Source organism: Stylophora pistillata, chromosome 3, assembly GCF_964205215.1.
Source record: "Stylophora pistillata chromosome 3, jaStyPist1.2, whole genome shotgun sequence".
NCBI lineage: Eukaryota > Metazoa > Cnidaria > Anthozoa > Scleractinia > Pocilloporidae > Stylophora > Stylophora pistillata.
In genome coordinates, this window is record NC_142521.1 from 23948679 (window position 1) to 23969642 (window position 20964).

General features: G+C 38.5%; 3 protein-coding genes and 1 pseudogene across 3 annotated transcripts; 3 read left to right on the forward strand and 1 right to left on the reverse strand.

Annotated features, from left to right (window-relative positions):
- Positions 1–2: 2 nt before the first annotated feature.
- On the forward strand, positions 3–1377 carry LOC111337942 (uncharacterized). Its single transcript, XM_022944335.2, has one exon. The coding sequence runs from the start codon at positions 34–36 to the stop codon at positions 739–741; it is 708 nt and encodes a 235-aa protein (XP_022800070.2). The 5' UTR covers positions 3–33; the 3' UTR covers positions 742–1377.
- Positions 1378–2097: 720 nt separating this feature from the next.
- Positions 2098–4081, forward strand: LOC111337948 (uncharacterized; annotated as a pseudogene).
- Positions 4082–5733: 1652 nt separating this feature from the next.
- On the forward strand, positions 5734–8516 carry LOC111337944 (PCNA-associated factor). Its single transcript, XM_022944337.2, has 3 exons — positions 5734–5888; positions 6625–6765; positions 7934–8516. The coding sequence occupies exons 1-3, from the start codon at positions 5852–5854 to the stop codon at positions 8074–8076; spliced, it is 321 nt and encodes a 106-aa protein (XP_022800072.1). The 5' UTR covers positions 5734–5851; the 3' UTR covers positions 8077–8516.
- A 911-nt stretch (positions 8517–9427) lies between these two features.
- LOC111337943 (uncharacterized) lies at positions 9428–17524 on the reverse strand. Its single transcript, XM_022944336.2, has 9 exons — positions 17400–17524; positions 15990–16169; positions 13447–15683; positions 12910–12976; positions 12461–12529; positions 11527–11601; positions 10955–11212; positions 10374–10504; positions 9428–9843 (listed from the first exon to the last, which is right to left on the reverse strand). Exons 1-9 carry the CDS (start codon positions 17520–17522, stop codon positions 9789–9791), a joined length of 3195 nt encoding a protein of 1064 aa, XP_022800071.2. The 5' UTR covers positions 17523–17524; the 3' UTR covers positions 9428–9788.
- Positions 17525–20964: the final 3440 nt, after the last annotated feature.

Consider the following 20964-nt stretch of genomic DNA (forward strand, 5'->3'; position numbering starts at 1 on the left):
GTCCAGTCCCTTAGCACTGCTCTTTGGTCCATCATGGCAGCTTCTGGCAAACAAGAAGTGTTCGTCATAACAGGGGTATCCACAGGTTTAGGCCTTGCCATGGTAAAATGGTACATATCCCAAGGCCATATAGTGTTAGGATGTGCACGCTCAGCTCAAAAGATAAATCAGTTGAATGACGAGTTTTGTAAAGGGGGCAAACAAAATCAGTTCTCTGTCGTTGACATTCTGAACGAGGCAGACGTGAAACGATGGTCACAAGACGTTACTTCTGGCTTTGGAGCGCCGACTTTTCTCCTCAATAATGCATCTCTAATCAATAATAATGCGTGTTTGTGGCAGATTTCTGGAGAAGAGTTCAACAGTGTGATCGATGTCAACATCAAGGGTACTACGAATGTTATTCGCCATTTTGTTCCCGAAATGATAAAAGCGGGAAAAGGTGTGGTCGTTAATTTTAGTTCTGGCTGGGGTAGGAGTGTGGCGGCGTATGAAGCTCCATATTGTGCTTCCAAGTGGGCCATTGAGGGGCTTTCTAAAGCAATGGCGCTTGAGTTACCAGCACCGCTGACATGTGTTCCCTTGAACCCAGGAGTCATCAATACACCTATGTTAGAGACAACCTTTGGAAAACAAGGTGCAGCACTGTATAGGACACCTGAAGAATGGGCCCAAGATGCTTGTCCATTCATTTTGTCCATTGACCACTCTCAGAATGGAATGAGCCTCACAGCTCCATAGTATTCAAACAGAGATGAACATGTTGACCAGCATTAACGAAGCATACACTATTGAGTTGGTAGAAGTGAAGAACAGTTTCCTCAAGATATTGTTGGCCAACATGCATGTGGGAGGTTGCTAAGCACTCAAGAAGTTAGAGTCCTTCTTAGCTAAACTCGGCTGTTGCCTTGAACGACCTTGAGTGACTCTTACGCTTTCGTGCTTAGCCACTCCCTACATACATCTATAACTCAGTAGTGTATCCTGTGGTGTTTAACATTTGTTTACAACAGACACTGAACTGTTCAATGGGAGCGTGTGCTTTACATGATTTATGTTAAAAATAAATTTGGATCTGAGATTGGATTGACAGATTTGAAGACAGAAGGGATATAGATTGTGAATGAGGGGCAGAGAATATGTGTATCTAAGAAATAAAGTGTAGGGTGGATAAGTTCCTAAATTAAGCTTGGATGAAGAACTCTTCATGTCTAAATGTTCAGATCATAGCTTGTAACCAAAGTCTGCATCACTGCTTTTTTTATATTCTTTGTCTTTACCTAATCACATTTTAGCATTTACTGTTTTATTTTTTGAATACTTAAAACTTTTAAAGTTTGAGTTGGTTGTTGAAATCATTAAAAAACTTTAAGCATATGTTGGTGGCTCAATTATGTCTAGACTGAAATGTGTTTCTAATCAGCTTTTTTTTAATACAGTGGAACCCCGATATAACGATATGCCAAGGGAGCAGTGGAATTGGGTCATTGTATCGAGTTATTGTTATATCGAGACGGGGTTCTGTCCCATACATATACTGTAACTTTTGCTGGGACATAGCATATTTATCATTGTACCGGGAATATCATTTTATTGAGGATCGTTGTATTGGGGTTCCACTGTATGGAGCTTCAGTTCCTATTTCTTATTTATGACTTACAGATGTCACAAGTACACAAGTACTTATGAGTACCCAAGAATAAGAGTCAAACAAAGATGAGATCAAATGATATCTACTGAAACATTTCTCTTTCCCAAACAAGGGTTCTAGTTGTGATTCTGGTTTGTGAAATGGTGCTTTTTTTTAATTTTGCATAAACAGGTCTTTGGGGTTCAATAATTACATTTTTCTACTTTTTTTTCTAGCAAAAGAAAGTTGAAAAAAAACAATCCAAAAAATGTTTCAAATTTTTTACTTGCCAAGTTTGGAAGTAGCTCATAGATGGATATGATAATTATGTCCCAATGTGAAGAATACAAATTGACACTTAATGGTAGTGTATTATCAAACAATATTTCATATAGAGAGAAAAAATTCAAGTTGACTCAAACTTGTCTCGTGAGCCGGGACTGAAACTTGTCTTGTGACTCGAACTTTACTCGTGATACGTTGTACAACTCTTTCTGATCTATCATGGCATCTGTCGGTAAAAAAGAAGTAATCGTCATAACAGGGGTATCTACAGGCTTAGGCCTTGCCATGGTGAAATGGTACATATCCCAAGGCCATACAGTGTTAGGATGTGCACGCTCAGCTCAAAAGATAAATCAGTTGAATGACGAGTTCGACGAGTTCGGTAAAGGGGGCGAACAAAATCAGTTCACTGTCGTTGACATTCTGAACGAGGCAGACGTGAAACGTTGGTCACAAGATGTTATTTCTAGCTTTGGAGCGCCGACGTTTCTCCTCAATAATGCTTCTGTTGCCAACAATAAGGCTTGCTTGTGGCAGATTTCTGGAGAAGAGTTCAACGGTGTGATCGATGTCAACGTTAAGGGTACCACGAATGTCATACGCCATTTTGTACCCGAAATGATAAAAGCGGGAAAGGGTGTGGTCGTTAATTTTAGTTCTATCGGTGGAAGAAGTTCGTCGCCAAATGTAGCTCCATATTGTGCTTCCAAGTTTGCTATTGAGGGGCTTTCTAAAGCAATGGCACTTGAGTTACCAGCACCGCTGACATGTGTTCCGTTGCACCCAGGAGTCATCAACACACCTATGTTGCAGAAATTATTGGGAGAACAACATGCAGCCATGTATAAGTCGCCAGAGGCATGGGCCCAGGATGCCTGTCCACTCATTCTGTCCATTGACCACTCTCAGAATGGAATGAGCCTCACAGCTCCATAGATTTATTACATAGTTGTTTTGCAAACTGTGTATGCTTAGTGAGGGTCTAAAGAGAAACAGACATTTTTAAAAGTAACTGTCTAGCACAAACCATCGTAGCCCATAAAACAGAAAAAAGTACTGTCAATGGAATTATTTTGGAACTTGTGAATAGTGTGTATTGAGTCCCAGCGGTTTTTCTTTACAACCATTTCTAGCTAAAGGAGCATGATGGAAACTCCAATTAAACTGTCATATGACTTTCAGGACAGATAGGAATTTCATATATTTATATTGGGGGTAATACACAAGAGAAGCATTTAATAATTTTAGTTTAGAAAATGGCCATCATTTTAATGAAGAATTTGTAAATGTGTGGTTTGAAAAAATTATATATTTGCTTTTTCCAGTACTACTTAACAATTGGTTCATGCTTTAGCGTGCACTATCGAGTTATGGAGCACGCGGGAAGTTTGGAGAGCACGAAAGAAGCGTAAGAGTTGCCCGAGGCGATAGCCGAGGGCAACTCTAGCTTCTTGAGTGCTCTCCAAACTTCCCACGTGCTCCATAACTCGATAGTGCACAGCTGAAAGCATGAACCAATTGTTTTAGAACATAGCCGGTGGAATTGTGCATCAAATGCGACGCGAAAAACGGACAACAATATCAGTTGAAGCGAATCGTGACGGCGCTGATGCCGAGTCTCCTTTTCCTTTGTTTTTCTCTTTTTCTGCCTCATTTAAGAACTCTAGCCCATTGGAAAAGGTCGAAACATTGTCTTCGTTCGCTCGCGCGAAAAAAAAATTTCTGGCAAAGTCGGATTTGCTGACGCTATCAGCGTGCACTATCGGGATTTTGAGCACGCTTACGTATAATGAATTTGATTGCGCGACTCTGCTAGCTATGTTCTAACTATAAATCATCTTGACAATGTTCTCATTTAGAACTGACAGATGCGAGTGATCTCAATTAGGTTAGATGTCCATTTGTTTAGCATTTTGGCCAAGAAGAAACAAAATTTCAGGATTTCTTTACCTGCCAATTTTTAAAGCCAAAGCATGTTACATAGAAAATTTTTACTAGGTATGGCTGTGAGGGGGACAGGTGTTTTGATGAGTGTGAGCAGATGTGAAATTAAAGTGATTCAAAAAATAAACTATTTGCAGTTTTGGAAGAAAAATATAGATTTTAAAGTGCTAAAAATTGTATGCATTTTCATTAACAGTTATAAATTAATGAAGTCTTATTGAGTACACTGTTTTGTTGATGTTTCACCAGAATTGGCTTTGTGAGTCCTTTGTTCCATATGCTTTAATTTTTATCGCAGTCGGATCCCTTAAATACCTTTGCTTTTTGATTCATGTTTGTTGTCTGTGTAAAAATATCAACATATCTTTTTTGATGCAAAACCTTGTCATTATTTTGATCTCGGACTTGACTGAGGAGGACATGTCAAAGAATTTCAATGGTTAAGATGAAGGGGGAGTGATATTGATGAGACAATTATTAGAATCCAAAAATGCAGGGTCACCACAACGGCTAATCAGAACAGAGGTAAACATTAAAAAGAATAACTTAGATCTAAAGTAATGTACACAGTTGCTCATGATAAGTATGGGAAACTCTCAACAACAAACTTCTAATATGTTTTACCAACTGATCACCTTTCTTATTGAGGGGGGTGAATAGGCTAACGGATCGGCGGATTCTGAAAATTATTTTGCCCGGATTTCGGATTTAGAGTAAAATTTTAACGGATTAGCGGATCCTGAAATTGCAACGGTTCGCGGTTTCGTCGATTTTTTAGGTTCGGATTTTGGATTTTGCTTGTGAGGAAGTTCGGATCGTGGATCTGAACGATCGTCAGAAATGCATTGTTTTCTGAGTATGTGTATTTTTTTGTCACGGACGAGACTCTCTGCATGTCACGTATCAGGGAAATAGTAACGTACTGGGACGTCTGCTGTGTTCGCGCCCTTATCCATGACACTGTACCCCACCGATTGCGATTCGCTCGACGGGAAAGCCATTGCCTAGCTAACACACAACAGCTCAAGGTGCGTTTTCCACCTTTTTACGAGACAAGTAGCGAAAGGATTCGGATTTAACAATTTTTTTTAACGGATTGACGGATTTAGTAGCGGATCGGTGGATTTGCATACACCTATTCACCTCCCTCCTTATTGGTCCTTATTCTATTTACAAACTTGTAAGATGTTACAGTTTTGAGAATGTGGGGTGAGTTTGTCTTGTGCAATGAGAATTCAATTTTTCATCATTTCATCATTTGAGGCATGAAGTTTGGTTGTATCAGAGACACATTTAATATGACTTAATCTCTTCCCTGGTGGGTTTCTAGTTACAAGCTCTTCCCCTGAGCCAGAGGGAACTTGAGGTTTAATAGAAAGGTCATATAGTGGACCTTATCATTAGACAAATACGTTCTTTAACAAAGGCACAGGCAAAGACAAATTTGAGATCTTGATTCCAAACGACATAAAATCCAACTGATTTATCAGAATTTCTTACAACACGTGATGAAAGATATGTGTACGCGTTGCATGCCCATGTTTCCATGCAAACAAAAAAAAAAAGTTCTTTGAAAACAACTCAAATAAACCACACTGATAAAAAACGGGCCTGGGTGACCTTTTCTCTTTTAAAGTCAGTTCTTGGCACTTGAATTGGAAAAATGGACAATTCTTCAGACTATTCATGATCTTACCAGTGGTGTATCTAGGGGAGGGGCCCACAGGGCCCGAACACCCCCCGTTATTTTAGGTAAAAAATAAACGCAGAGGGAAGAAAAGCCGGCGGGTGTAGATACGCACTCAAAACTGGACCCCCTCCCCCCCCCCCCCTTCACCTCAGCTTAAGGTCTGGCTCCGCCACTGGTTAAAAAGTAGGCCTCGACCTGATGTGGTGCGAAGTAAAATGAAAAGGCGCGCATATTCGAAGGAGACATTTTCTTGACGAATTCATCGCGTGCACACGATTTAAGGCTTCTCGAAGCTGTGTAAAATGGTACGAACGAAAGCGGACAGTGCAGGAAGGAAAGGTATGTGAATTAATTATACGCTGGTTTAAATGTTAGCGTTAAAACCGGCAGTTGGTTATCGAGACCGAGGATTTGATCGCGAGTCATGTTCATTTCATTGATATAACAATGGCTTCTTTTTTATCCGATTTTCTGGTAAATCTGGGTACAAAAACAGAAGATCGCCTTGGAGGAATCATGTTCGCTCGTGTTGAAAGTATCGAGGACTCATTTCTTACCATTGCTTTCAAGTTAAACTGATCTGAAGGGTAATCTTTGCGTGTAAGAGATAAGTGTTTCGTCAAAGAAATGTTTGCCTTCGCTCAACTCACGTGTGTACATTAGCTCTGTGCAGCTCGGTTTGTACAATGAGAGAATGTTATGCATAGAACTGCCCTATTTCCGGTTTCGGAAAAGCCTTGGTATTGATTTTCTATAACCAGAAGAGAGTTGTTGTACCACACAACAATGCCATACAGATTTTAGGGTCTCTCCATCATTTTGTGCGCAAGATTTACGAGTTGAATTGTGTTTTGAAATTTAAGAAAGCAACTCCTTAAAACTAGCCCAACTAACTAGGGAAACGGTTTGTCTCAACCACTGAGGTTAGTTTGGCAATATTACAGCTATTTAAATTTTCAGACCATGTGACCAAAGGTTCAGTGAGCCTTTGGAGGAATCATTTTGGAAACGTGTTCAAAATTTAGTAACGGATCACTGTTCTGACTGTTGCACATTATGTAATTTGCTTTCCCAGCTGTTGGTGCCAAAGCTCCTCGTAAACAATTTTGTGCTTCATCATCATCTGTTGGTTCACCAAACAACTCAGGAGGAGGCAAGAACAAGAACAGTGGAGGAAATCCTGTCAAGTGGTGGCCATCCCCCAAATGGCAAAAAGGTAAATTCCTGCAACAGAAAGCAGTCAAGGATACATATCAGTTTCTAATCCTTTTTTCTTTTATTTTTATAGGAAGGTGGGAAAAATGACAATAATTCACTTCCTAAAACCTGGCTTGTTTGGGATTGCATTGCTTGGGTAGTTGTGTGTGATTGCATAAAACCTTGTTAAGTTTTGGGAACTATCCATTATCCCACCCTACATGCTCTTTTGTTGACCTCTGACCTTTAAGACTCGCAGTTTTACTCTGTCTTCTCCCTGGTTAAAAAAAATCCTGTGTTAACATCCCACCTCTCAGATTCTATTCTAACTATATGGTTTGGGTTATTTCTTTTAATAGATTTACAAAAAATCGTATCAGCAGGAGGTCAATTGGATTCAGAAGAGATATGAGAAGCTAAATTACACATTAACTAGTTCAGGGGTTTTAAAAAAACGCTGGCAACCACTGCGGTTCTGCTGATTAATTTGATATTTATTCTGGTCAACATAGTTATCTTTTGGTTTTAGTGAACTCACAGACGCATGTTTTTGCAGAGTCTGATGCTTTCTTCAAACGTTTTAAACCCCTGAGTCTTATTCCCCTAAAGAGGGAATAACTAGATTTGCAGATGAGTGGATTTAGCCTTGAACATCATGAATTGGGAGTCTATGAAATAAAATCTTACAGATTTGCAAATGTTAAAATTACCAAGGATTGCAGCCTGAAATTCCATGCAACATCAGTTGGCCAGGTCCTCCTTATTACTCGTCTGGTACTCTCATTACTGCTTCATGTGTTGGGGTTGTAGTAGTAATATAATTAGCAGGTTGGATTTGAATAATAACAAATCAGGGAGGAGAAGAGGTCCCCTATAGCATGTCTCTGCTGGACCTAGAATGAAAAGATGGGTTTACGCCCATGCTCTACCCAGGAGTAAAGCTGAATGCTGGAAAACATTCAGGAGAACATGAAGCATTGCATGGGGCTGTGTATGGTGGAGTTGCCTCTCATCAAACAGAGTGGTTGTGTGATACTAATATTACACTGGCATACGTGGTGGCAATCAAAATGCCAGTTTATGATTAGGCTCTTTAAGCACTTTTTGAAACAAAAGGTATGTAGCTCTAGTATGCAGTGTCAGCGCTCCAGTGATTTATGTCAGCGCATGTATTGATATATTTTCAGGCATTGGACAGTTCTTTCCTAAAGATGGTGCAAGTAATGAAGATTCCACTGAAAAACCACAGGTAACAGATGCAAACGGTCAGCCAGGGACCTCCTCTGAAGAATTGGGAATGGAAGGAGTTAATCCAATTGATGAAGACTGAGCATCAATCCATATTATCATTTATAACATTTCATTCATTCTTCATTTTTTTAACAGTTTCAGGAGTGTCTAACTAGCTACATCCATCAACTGATATTTTTTGGACAACTTAAATTAAGGGATATATTAGTATACAGTGACCAGTCTAGGAAGGTTATGAAGTTTAGTCTTTTGACCCCGAGTATTCCTTTTATTTTTTACTCTCTCAAAGCATCATATGTCACACAAAAATATCAGATGTGTTTACCCATTCATTGTTTCTTATGTACTCAATTCACTCAAAGACTTCAAATATTTTGCATAGAATTGGCATGTAGTTTTAACTGTTCAGTAGTATAATTTGCCATCTCAAAAGTAGTACTGTCAAATACCCTGTAGATATTATATATATATTTTAACAATCATGGTGTAAATGTATTAAACTTGAGGAGTGTCAACAAGTATGTAGTTTTCTCTCTGTACTGTTTATAACTGTTGAGTGATCTAAATATATTAATGTACATCATTTTTCATGTTTACAATGTGGGCGGTGTTGCAAACTAGTACCAAGAAGGTGCAAACTAGTGCATCTCTAAGAAAAAATAGCTCATAGGCCAACTTCATTTGATTTGAATAAAACTTTTTTGCTATGGTAATAAAAGCTGAAAGGGAGATACCCTTTACAAACCCTATACCTTTCATCACCATCATTGAAAAGTACAGAATTGTACTACATACCCTACTTTGAGACTTACAGAGTAAACTAATTTGTTAATAATTGTCTTCCATTGTGCCAAGAATTTAACTATGGACACTGCAATGTAGACAGAAATTAAGTAAGAATAGTTATGGAAATACATAACTTGAACATCATGTTTGAAAATTGTAGAAACCCTCTTGGGATGATGGATAATAGTGAAACACATTCATTTGTTCCTGATCAATAGATCATCCCTCAAATTTGTGGCAGATTTGAAACAGATGGTATCCATAAACTCATCTCAGTCAGTTTAGTAGTTGAATACTATGTATGTAAAGTCTCTGGGGAACCATAAAATGGTATGAGAATGGTAATGTTCCTTAGCATTCAATATCACTAACAAATATCAACAATAACGTATGGAAGACACCACCAGTAAAAGCTAATATATCATATCTCGAGGTTGTTTCCTAATTCAAAATACCACCACTGAACTGTCCAAAAAATCATTGCTCTTTTCCTATTCACCACTGATTACAAGTAAAACTTTTCAGGGTTCCTTTGTTGCTTGTTTTACTATCACAGAATTCAAGTAGTTCACCCATGCTTAAATTTACACTGATTTAATTGCTGCATTAAAGAAAAGCAAGTCAATAAGGACAAAGAAGAACCATCCCCTCGCAATTAATTTTATTAATTGACTAAATAGTGTGACAGGGAATTACAAACTGACTAACCTTATAACATGTACAATATGAAATGAACAAAATCTTCTTTCCTATTGATCTAAATTACACCTTTGTGACATACACTTCTTCACCTTTAATTGGTGCTTACTATAACAATACTTATAACTAAAAAAAAACCTTAGTATGTGCAGGGATTGACAATCACATCAATCAACTGCACTATTTTAACAGTAACCTCACTCTTTACAATAAATAACTCAGTTTGCCTATGCTTCTCTTTAAAGATGATTTTTTTAAATCTAAACACGCTAGACCATTTTGAACTTTTTAAGAATAAGAGCTGTATCAGCTGGTGTCTGACTTCATGTTCCTCTGTTCAACCCACAAAGTGAAAACCATTCTAAAGACAGGGGAACAAGATGAAGACAGTTCATTTAAGTGAAGACAAAATCTGCCACAAGAAAGTGCAGTTACGGTACTTGGTAAAGCTGCAATTTGTTTTAATCACCTTCTCTTGGTTAAAACCAAAACAAGAAAGTTAGAACTCAAACAAACAAACAAAGGCTCTTCCCATTTGTCAAAGTCATTTTAACAGGTTGCTGTTTGACTGGCACACATGATTTAAATAAGTTAATTTTGATTCACGATAACAAGCAGTTTCCCTTGTAGAGAGCAAGTAATTCCTAATGAGATTGGAATCCTGATTGATGATAAAGCAACAATTCTGAAGGAACATTGCTTCTCCTCCTCCTCCTGCAAGGGAAATAGTTCAACAAAATTTGCCCTGATCAATACCCACTACCTTGCAGAGGGGGGGGGAGGGGGGGAGAGGGGAAGCAATGCAAGCCCTTCAACCCTTATTAATCCACAAGAAAGAACAATGAAGTCACTCCAAAGATAATTAATACAAATTAATTTGATGATATGTACCTGCAGTGTTTGACAATACACTCATTACTACAGTATTGAGTGCCACGTTCCTTTGTTGTACTTGCTGGCTTGTTGCAGCCATTGCACAAACACATTCGTTGAGTTATTGGCTTCACTGTAACTTTGCTCTTCTGTTGATAGAAAATCAAGTTGTGAGAAATTAGTTCCTGGGGAATAACCCTTCCATGAAAAAATGTCCAGGCAATTAAAATTTGATTGTAATAACTTGAAAGAGAAATATGTTTAGAAACTAGATATTTTTTGGCTCTCCTAAACAAAAAAAACTCTTAATAGTTTACAGTTTACTTCCAGCTACAGTCTGAGAGCAACATGACTTGTTGAATGTTGTCTTCGAATGAACTTCAAATTCAACTATGCACAATGTCACTTCCAAAACCCCACCCAGTAACAGCTACTGCTCCAGTTGTCACACACTCAAGCATGCAAACACACAGTACGCACGCACACACACGCATATGCACACACACAAACACACTATAAAAAAAATTATACCGTCCAGTATTCCAGAAAAGACTGTCTTTTTGCATAAATTGGGATTATTCCATTGCTTAGACACTGACCTTGGTCTTTGTAGAGACTGGGTTGTTGACTGTTGACTGAGTTGTTGTGCCGGTTGGTGCCTTGCTAGCTGCCATTGGAGGTACAGTTGCTACTGGCTTTCCAGCCATAGGAGTCTGACTTAGAGTACGGCTCAAGGGTTTACTGACAGTCACAGCAGGAGTGTCTTTGTTAGGTTCCAATGTAACAGGTACATCCACACTGGGTGATTGTATAGAATCTGTTCTATCACTCTTCCTGAGTTTTACACTTGGTTCTTCCTGTTTCAAAAGGAACAGAGAACATTAGTCATGCTTGTAATAATTCTAGAGGAAATCTAAAACAAATCCTCTCTGACCAACAAAGATGACACCGAACTTAAGAACTGACAAACTAACATGCCGGTATTCTACACTTTTCAATCCAAAAAACAGGATTTTAGAACATAAAAAGAATCAAATGTAACTAGCCATAAATGTGGCACTTCACTTAATAATGAATCTCTATCCCTCAAAACAGTGACATACTAGCATAAACCAAATTCAAAATCACAGTGAAACACTTCACGAAGATTTTTTCTTGATATGCACCCTACCTCTTGAAAGAACGTTTTAGCTTTGTGTTCCTCTTGTGATTTTTTATATTCCTGCTGTGCTTTCTCTTGCAAAGCCTATACATACAAGTGATTTGAAATCAATGAAACCCTCATATATATCTGCTGCCTTCATCTAATTGATAAGGCCAGTTACATTTCACGACAACCACTGCATGAAGCTACTAGACAGTTTAATTAACAAGTTATTTGAGATAATGCTGCCTGTGACTGGGAAATGCTGCAGAATATTATCTTATGTTTCAAAGTAATTCAACATGGCAGTGCTATATGTCTTGTGGTTCACCTCTATCCTTGATTCACAATCTAAAATCACACTTTACTATTCACAAAAAAAAAAAAGAAAGAAAGAAAAAAATATAAAGGAAGGATGGAATGGAGCCATGCATATGCATCTCCATTAGTGGTATTAAAACATTTGAATGATGACAACAGGATTTATGTTGCCATTGTGAAGTAAAAGCTTTTGCAGTGGGACTGATGCAAGCGAAAATAGCATGTAATCTGGTGGTGCCTCAAAACTGCAATGACCAGAAAGAAAGAAAGAAAATTTAACTTGACTAACTTGTTCATCACTTTTCAAAATTCCATCTTTATATAGTTTAGACAACTAAAGAAATTTTAAATCTCCACCAAATACGCAAGGTCCCCTTCAGCAACAGTAGCTGAGCCCCTAGAACATACTCAAACCCGGAATGAGTACATCACTGAGTGCAAACAGCCTTCTCTATTTTTAAAAATATACTTTTCTATGCCAATCAAGCTAAGAGTTGCTAATCAGCTAAAATGTGTTGACAAACTACAGCAACAGGAAAGCAAGAATAGAGCTAACAGCCTGAGAGAAGACAGTCTACAAGTAAAGAACTGCTGAGAAACAGTAAAAAGGCCAGGCAACAAAGCAGTGGGGTCATTATACCTTTTTGTTGTTTTCAGTTAAGTTTTCCCACATCTGGTCCACAATTTTCCTAATGTCTCCAAACTGAGCCTGTTAGAAATTTAACATTGAATTTATAGAGGATACTACATGGCTGCATGGGGATATGAATTTTATCTTCAAGTACTGTATCTCTCACTCATTCGCTTCACTCACTCATGAGAGATACTTTCTGTTTATTTTATAAATACTGATGAAATTTCCACATAAACCACAACTTTTTTTATTCATTTTCGAAACAGCAAAATAGTGCAATTAAAGTGGTCACCTATCACAAAATGCCTGCCACAAAAATGTTATGAAACTCAGATATAAAGTTATAAAGGAGAAATAAGACAATAATGCTTATATTTTCTGTTCCAAAAAGTCCAATCAATATCACTTTGTGTTGCACCAGTGTTTGACATAAAAATGTACAAAGATTCACATACCGCAGGGTTTTTTGAGCGAATGGTTGCCTGTGTCTCCTTGAAGAACAGCTCATAAGCTGTAAGAGGCCTAAACAATAAAGAAGAAATCTGACTAAGTTAACTTTTAATCTACAAAAACTCCCTTCCAAGTATAATACACATACTTTTATGATAAAGACCATTAATTAGAGATGAGAGTTTTTTGGCTGTGTATTTCTAGTGAATTATGCTAAAACCAACAAGAAATTATATGAGAAATATCAGTTTATAAAAAGGTTTAGAGACAACATTCAAACATTTACTGTAAGGACAGAATAACTTCATTAAAACCAGTAAAGTAGCATCTTATGATTAGCCCTAAAAAGTCTTAATACAAAAAGATGAGAAAAGCAGCTGAGTAAGTTTCCCAGAAAACATGTACCTATAATTTGCATTGAGTAAACTCACTCTAATGGATATTTCCTTAACCTTAGGCAACAAATGCATGATCTGGTATTTACCACATTGTTCAAGCACAATCACCAGGTTCCATTGTTAGCCAGTTACTCATGCACTTACTTGTTAAGTTCCAGACTATCTTTGTCTCTTTTTTTTCGTTTAGTTCCTTTATCTTTCTTTTTCTTTTTTTTTCTCTTAACATCATTAGCACCAGTCACCTTCTTTAGGCTTTCTGCAACTTGCGATAAAGGTGTACTATCATCATCATCGTCATCATCACTGTCCTGGAGATTCCCACTAATTATTGGCTCTGTGCTAGAACCTAATGCAACTTGTGGTGATGACATCTGATCTTCTGCAAAGCCTGACACAGATGGTTTGATGTTCACTGGTGACAGAGCCTGGCTTGCACCTGATGTTGATGACAATGTAGATGTGGGAGTGGCAGCAACCACTTGACTAATTGCTGTTGCCTCATTGACAAATGTTATCTGAACTACATTACCACTACCTGGCAAAGGTGTTTGTTGCAGAGGTATACTACTTGGCTGTGTGGATCCAACAGTATTTGAGCTTTGTTTACCAAGTGGATTATTTCCAAACAACCCTGGAGATATCTTTTGCCCTGTTGTACCCAACTGCATAAAGGGTTCTGCATTATTTTGCACCATGATTGTTTCACCATTAACTCCACTTACAGATAAAGGATCAGATTTTGCAAATGAGGATATTTTAGTAATGCTTGGATTTGAGATAGCTTCCAGTTGAACATTAGCTCCTCCTTGCTGAGAAAAAGGTAACACAGTCTTGGAATTCAAACCAGGGTTAGCTGCATTCATTAATGTCATTTTCATTGGTTGCTGTTTCACTGACACAGGTGATTTAAGAGTTGAATTTGCATTAACTAAAATCATTTTTACAGGCTGATTTGATGCTGTTACAGGAAGAGATGATTTGGTGACTTGTGAACTCTGAGCTCCTGATGTTGGGTTTTGTGGAACAACATAACAAATAAGTGGTTGACCAGTCTGAATATTTCCTGTTGATGCTACAGTCTGACTAGTAGCTCCCTGTTGCTTGGGCTGTCCAATGGCTTTCACAAGCTGACTCAACAATGCAGGGTTTGATGTGAAAGCTTGTAACGGATTAGTTTGATTGTGTTTTACACCAGCCTGGGTACCAATTGGGTTTATAATAGTCCCTTGCAAAATTTTCTGTGCAGACAAGTTGTTGGGATTTGTACCAGAAACACCCATATTATGAGTAGCTATGTTTTCTCCCTGCAACTGTAGATTAGGTGATTGAACTGCAGGTGCTGACATGGTAATTCTAGAACTCTGAGAATTCACACTTGTTCCTTCCACATTACTTTTAACAGGAACACTATTTGTTGTAAGCTTTGCCGAGTTTACCCCAAATTGAGAAAGAGATGATCCACCTTTGCTGCTTGAAGATGCAACAACTGATGGAACAGCCATCTGTAGCATCTGTGAACTTGTTAGAATCTGGGGGCTATGCGAAGTATATGTCCTTGTGGCTTTTACTGATGACTGAGAAGGAGACAACCCCCCCATATTCTGCAGCGGAGAGCCAGGCTGCATACTGGGTGATGGGTGTCTCACAGATTGATTTGTGGACCTTACTGAAGCAGACAATTTTCCAGCATGGTTTGTTTGTTTTATATTGGGACTTGGACTTCTTGATGATGCCAGTGGACTCCCTGGACTACTGGCACTATTTAGAGGGCTTCCTCCTGTTACTACTCCAAGAGGTAATGTATTTTTTACTCCTGGAACTGTTGGAGCAACTGACAACTGTCCAGGACTTGATGAGCGAACAGGTCCTGTGGAAATGCCCTTTTGTAAGGCATTCGATGCCATCTGTAAATGTGCTGTAGAAGGATTTGGCTCCTGTGGAACTTGAGGTGTGAAAACTATTGGCTCACTGACACCTTGAGGCATATCTCGCTCGACAATTTCATCAATGAGTTGCTCAATATTGGAGTCACCCCCAATTGACTGAAGCTGAGTATTCATACTAACACTGTTCAAGGATGGAGGGAGGTTTGTCTGCACAAATGAGGGCATTGGTGGTTGGACTGTTGTTGGCCTATTGAGATTTGCCAAAAGGGCCATTCTCAGGGGCTGCTGACCAACAGGAAAGGTTGAATGACCATGCATTGATCCTAGTGGCGTAATTGGAGGTAAATCAAAGTTCTCTGATGGAAAAGTTGGAGTTGGTGGTGTCCTAGAACGTCCACCAAGACTCTGTGCATGAAGGTACTCTTGACGGATATCATTTAACAAAGAACTAGGGTCTCCAGGAAATACTGGATTTATAGCAGAGGCTTGTGGAACCTTAGAAAAGAAAAGAAAAAAAAAATTAACCATGAAATCTCCTGGTTGTGCTTTTTACTCTTCTTACTCCTACAAAACTTAACAGATTTACAAGTTGCCCACGCATATGACTGTTAATTAGTGATGCGAGAGAAACATGCATACTGGAAATTTTCTTACAGTTGCTGATTCTATTTGCTCATCACTGGTTTCCTTGGCAACACATTGATATTACAATGAGAAGTCAAATTTGATCCAGTTGTGAGACAAAACAACACATACAGGAAGTAATAAACATATTTTCGAAAGAAAAGACTTGCTGCTTACTTGAGGTAAACTGACAATAGCTGTTCCAGGGTCACGGCTGTGATGCAAGCTCCTGTCCAGGACCAGACCTTCATTTCCTCCACTGTTCCGAGAATTTGATGCTGATGATTGCGTAGTGGGTGTTGATACAACATTGGATGCTGCTACATTCAAACTTTGAAGGTGGTCAAACTCAATGTCCTAATCACAAAGAAAATACAACATTAAGATCTCCATCAAATCCATGTTAAGATCACTATCAAAGATTTTTCTATTTTCGCATCTTTATCAAAATCCAACCAAAGATGATGGTAGTATGTTCTGTTTTGACAATTCCAAACAGGGAAAATCAGTGAAGTTGTCAGTTTTAAATAAAAAAGAAATCAGTGATTACGAGGGACTAACAGAAAGATCTATTCTCAAAAAGGTACATATTCATCTAGCATCTGGTAAGTTGACAATGTGGTACACAACCAGAATTCCATGTCCAGAGTATGATCGTTATATCAAAAGTAGCACATTTGTCAGAACATAAAACAACAGTCATCGCAATTGTACTTATAATGATAAAGGAGTTGTAGCAGAGCAACAGTGCATAGTATCACAAGTATCCCCACTTTATAATTAAAACAAAAATAAATCCAATCAAAACGTTCAATCTTATTGATGATATTTCGGCTCGCACGAACAAAAATTAAATAAAAAAATCTCAGTGAAACTCGATGTAACAAGATGTTAACTGATGATAAATTCTACGCCTAGCTAGATGTTACAGCGAATGCAGAATTTTATGAATAATTGATGGAACGTTTCACATGTTAAGGTGCTCTCCGATCACAAAACTCCATCTGTAACTTCCTCTCTAAAAGAACATGACCGTCAAACCGCGTGTTAATTCGGCTTTTCCTGAATAAACACAGCTTCGTCCGCATCAAGTAATTTTTCAACTGTGTTCCGTAATGCGGCTGGACGGCTTAGCTTCCCTTGCGATCAAATCCAGCAGCAAACAGTTTTCCACATTCTCGGAAAATCATTGTTCTCAGAAAAATGGGACAATTCTTTTTAGGGGGATTTTCACAAAGTCCTCGTCACTTTCTTGTCAACAGTTTCGAATCCCCTCTGGCGTCATTTGTATGTTTTCAAATTCATGCACGCATAGAAAAAGGAAAATTAAAACGAGAGCAGTTCTAAAAACTTAGAAACCGACGAGACTTTGATCGTCCAATAGCCATAGTGAAATTATGAACGATCGTTGAGGAATCTTTTCTCGAAGAGGCACAGCCGCTTTCCAGGATTCCGCAAAAGCTGGGAGCGACAGACTTTCTAGAAGGTCTTTCGGTGTTTAACTTTGATCGAGTCTTACCGATTTATTTATAGGGAAGTGATTTGTTTCTCGACGTAAAAAGTTACGTTAGTGAACACCTAACAGACCTTTGAAGGAATATCGTGCTTGTCCCAATCTATAACTTCATCTATATCAAAATCGGCGATAGCATTCGTGTCCGAATCCGTCGCCATTACCCCGATAGTTTCTTCACAAGGAAATGTGCGCATACTCAGTAGTATTGCTGACCAGAGTTTTGTGCCCGCAATGACGAATCACCTCGCGTCTAAGCGGTACGCGGGTGGATGGGGAGGAGGGAGAGGTTTTATTTAGAATCACTTAGTGGCATGGCCTGCAGTGAGAAATCGCAAGAACTGGTACTTTGCTGAAAACAAAAGGTACTATTAATAGCTCACTTCAAACCTGTGATTGAATCAACAAGAAGATATTTATTTTTATTCTATAGATACTGATGAAATACCAGGATTTCTCCTTTTACTAAAAATCATATCTTCACCGCGCGCAGTGAAGATACTATTTTTATCTTTCACGTGTGAGGATATTGGTGTGGCCATGGTTACCAACATAATTACCCAATTGCTGTTTCGAAAATGATTAAAAAAAGTTGTCTTTTATGTGGAAATTTCATCAGTATCTATATAATAAACAGAACATTTCATGGCCACTTGGGGATACGAATTTTATCTTCTCGTGCTGAAAATATCTCTCTCTCGTTCGCTGCGCTCAATCGTGAGAGATACTTTCAGCACTCGAAGATAAAATTCGTATCCCCGCGCGCCCATGTAATATCATCTATTTATTATATAGATACTGATGAAATACCAGGATTTTTCCTTTTGCAAAAAACCGTATCTTCTTCGCGCGCATTGAAGATATTATTTTTAAGTCGTGAATTGCGCGCATGCGCAAGAGCGAGTTGTAGGTATGATGTGATGAATGGCGCTCGCTCGCTCGCTCGCTCGCTCCCTCGGTTGGTCGATTCCTGTAAACTTTTTTCTATTTTAGGCTTTTGAATGCATTTGATAGTTTTTGGCGAGTGATAAACAAACGAAATGGCGACCTTTGTTGCTAAAAATAGTGTTGGGGTGAAAAAGAAGCCAATGATAATCTTGAAAGAGTAAAAAGGTATGCCCAATCTCCGAATACACTTTTATCTCTTGCAGCGTATATTTTATTTATGGCGTCAATATTTCTTATTTTGAATGTATATATTAATATATCCAGGAAAATGATATTTGTGTCCGAAAAAGAAAACAGAAAACAAAGAAAAAAAGTTAAGCAAAACGCAAAATTCACTCGAGTGCGGCGGATTTGAACCACTTACGTGAGTACCCTAAGAACGATATCTTCAGCACTACTTTTTACCGGAAGGCCACTCAGGCACCGCAATACCTTTTTTTTGAAACTTTATCTGAATATTAATTTTACATTTAAAACGCTGCTCTTTTAGTTATTTCAACCGCGGGCTCAAACGACTCGAGTCGCTGCTCGCTGATAGTCCGTAGCAACTTCAGAATACCCGTCCACCTTATTTACATGTGTCGGGAGGCTTTGAAGAACGAGGCATAACACAGCCTGGAGCTGTATCGACGTTGGAAAGTGGTTCACAAGTGGGAACTGCAGTGAAATAACCTCAAGTTCAATCAATCAATGCTGTTTCTTCAATGGTGTAACTCGCACTGTGTATGTTTCGTCATACGAAATTTAAGCTCCGCTGTCTTTGCTCAAATATACAGCTTAATCACTTTGTACATATAAATTTTTGATCACGGAATTTATTTAATTAATTTAATTATTTTATATATTTGTGCATATATTTATCTGCTGTTCTTTTTCTTTTCTTTTTTTCTCATACTTAAGCTGTTATGATCTTTTCATTTATAATTTGCTTTAGACTCTTAACAAATTGTTGTCACTGCCCGCCGCGACTAGCCTGTGCTACTTGCGGGCAGTGTCAATTGTGTAAGGTTTTTCTTTTTCTTTATTTTTTCTTGAGTAATTTTTAATCATTGTAACCCCTCATCCTAATGCGAAATAAATTGTTTAAAAATTTGCGTCGTCTGCGAAGCGAAACCGTGGCGGCAAATTATTTTGATTTACATTTGGAACTCAACGCTACTTGTATGCGTTATGTTGAGTTTGAGGTCAGCTGGCGCCCTATGCCGTCCTGACTGCTTAAAGTCCCTAATTATCTCAGAAGTGCGAAACAGACTTCAAGCGCGGTACTCAGTTGCAACACAAGCGTAAGCATAAACATAACAAGCAAAAACATAACAAGCCCACGCAGGTGGGCATAGCTGCAACATAAACGAGCACAAGCGCTCAGTCGATGTTATGTTAAATAGGTACATGGTTGGTATAAGCAGTATAGTGCTTGCTGATTGCCTGAAAGTCTTTCGCTTATGTTTATCCTTATGCTTATGCCAACCAAGTCTTAACTATACGGCAGTATAAGCATAAAAAGAAGGCAACGTTTTGATAATCTTATGCATATATGCTTATCCTTATGTCCGTGCGTTCCATGACCGGTCATCCTGCGCATAAGGGACTTTAAGCAGTCAGGACGGCAACGCCACGGAAGACGTCGTTTAAAAAATGAGTTTCTACTTTCAGTTAGAATTTGGAAAATGGCTGCATGTGTTTACCGTCTCATAGGGCGCCAGACCTCAAACTCAACATAACGCATACAAGTAGCGTTGAGTTCCAAATGTAAATCAAAATAATTTGCCGCCACGGTTTCGCTTCGCAGACGACGCAAATTTTGGTGATTTCACGTCTTTGTTTTGCAAAGGACGGCTAAGAAATGTACAAAGTTTTAAAACGCACGTGCTGAGCTATTGTTCTGCCAATTAGATTTATTGTTGTTCTACGTTCTCGTTGCCGTAGCCGTCGTGGTTTGCTTAAAGTCCCTATAAGCTTTTACATGCCTATCCCTATGCTTGCATCGCAAGTAAATACAGAGCTCAATTGGAACAATAGTTATATGGTAAACAAAACAGCACCCTTTTGAACTTTCTTTTCACAAACCTTTACGGTAAAATCTGGAACAGTGACTTTCTTGCACCAAATCCTAATCAGGCCATATTTTCTGTCTTTGAGGCCTAATTTAGTTTCACATCATATTCCTCATAATGGACATTTACCAGTCTAACGATTCGTACGGAATCAAACTTTTCGTATGGAAATCAAACACCCCTTTCTATTGACGACACAAATTACATTGGCTTATCCAATTCATGAGTTGGCTCATAGAGCCTTTGATTATCTTTCACGTGTGAGGATATTGGTGTCGCCATGGTTACTAACATGATAAGCCAATTGCAAGAGAACTTCCCGCTCAGGCGTGCGGTCGGTTCTCTTGAAATTTCTTTTTGGAACGGAAAATATGACTATTATCGTCTTTATTTCTCCTTTATAACTTTATATCCGAGTTTCACAACATTTTTGTGACAGGCATTTTGCGATAGGTGACAACTTTAATTGCACTACTTTGTTGTTTCGAAAATGAATAAAAAAAGTTGTTTTATGTGGAAGTTTCATCAGTATCTACAAAATAAACAGAATTACATGGTCGCTTGGGGAACACGAATTTTATCTTCTCGTGCTGAAAGTATCTCTCGCGAGTGAGCGAAGCGAACGAATGAGATACTT